This window comes from Chinchilla lanigera, unplaced genomic scaffold (assembly GCF_000276665.1).
Source record: "Chinchilla lanigera isolate Chin_1 unplaced genomic scaffold, ChiLan1.0 scaffold00034, whole genome shotgun sequence".
Classification (NCBI taxonomy): Eukaryota; Metazoa; Chordata; class Mammalia; order Rodentia; family Chinchillidae; genus Chinchilla; species Chinchilla lanigera.
Window position 1 is genome coordinate 16,093,152 of NW_004955435.1, and position 761 is coordinate 16,093,912.

General features: G+C 71.4%; 1 protein-coding gene across 3 annotated transcripts in view; it reads left to right on the top strand.

Moving 5' to 3' along the window:
• The first annotated feature begins 319 nt into the window (after nucleotides 1-319).
• The window catches only part of Mov10 (Mov10 RISC complex RNA helicase), a 21,265-nt gene continuing 20,823 nt past the window's right edge, over nucleotides 320-761 (top strand). Inside the window, exon 1 of one of the 3 annotated variants that reach the window (XM_013516412.1) lies at nucleotides 320-662. In XM_013516412.1, the coding sequence (XP_013371866.1) occupies nucleotides 526-662 (137 nt within the window). In that variant the 5' untranslated portion in view covers nucleotides 320-525. The remainder of the gene's footprint in view (nucleotides 663-761) is intronic. The other 2 variants (XM_013516413.1, XM_013516411.1) reach the window with 2 other exon arrangements.

Sequence of the window (761 nt, forward strand, 5' to 3'; positions counted from 1 at the left end):
CCCTGCGTCCAAAAGCCAGAGCCGAGAAAATGGGGGAGGGGGCGGCCGCCCGTTTCCGCAGTGGTTTCGGGGCCGGCAGTCTGGGGGAGGTGCTGGAGGAACTGCCCCAGTCCAGCTGCGGCCGCCCGGGTCTGCGACCCTGCTCTTTGCTCTGCCGAGTGGGAGTACGCCTAGCCTCGCGGAGGCTCAGCCGCCCTGGACAGCTGCTCAGCGGACCCGGGCGATAGCCACGTTCATACCCCGGCTGGCAGCCAGGGGAGGGAGCCGGGGTGAGGGGAGGGCCCTGAGGGAGGGGTCAGGCTCCTCGGGAAAGAGTTCTTGCGAAGGGGGAGGGGACAGGACGGAGGCACCGCGGGGAAGGCTCAGGTAGAGGAGGGACGCGAAGGCAGCCCGCGGGCTCAGCGGTCCGAGGGGGGGAGCTTCCCTGCTGCACCCTCGTCCCAGGGCCGCCAACTTCCCGCCGCGGCGGCGACTTTCAGTTTCATTTCCACGGACTCTCGCGCCTGGGCCGCAGCCGCCGCCGCGATGCCCAGCAAGTTCAGCCGCCGGCAGCTCCGGGAGACGGGCCAGCGCTTCCAGAGTTTCCTGCTCGCTCGGGGGCTGGACACGGAGACCGATCGCGAGCGGCTGCGGACTATTTATAACCGGGACTTCAAGACCAGGTACGGACCGGCCCATCCGACCCGGAGTCGCGGGCCCAGCGCGCAGCGCAGCGCCGGGGTGGCCCTTCCCGCCGGGGCGCGGAGGGACGCGGGCCCTCG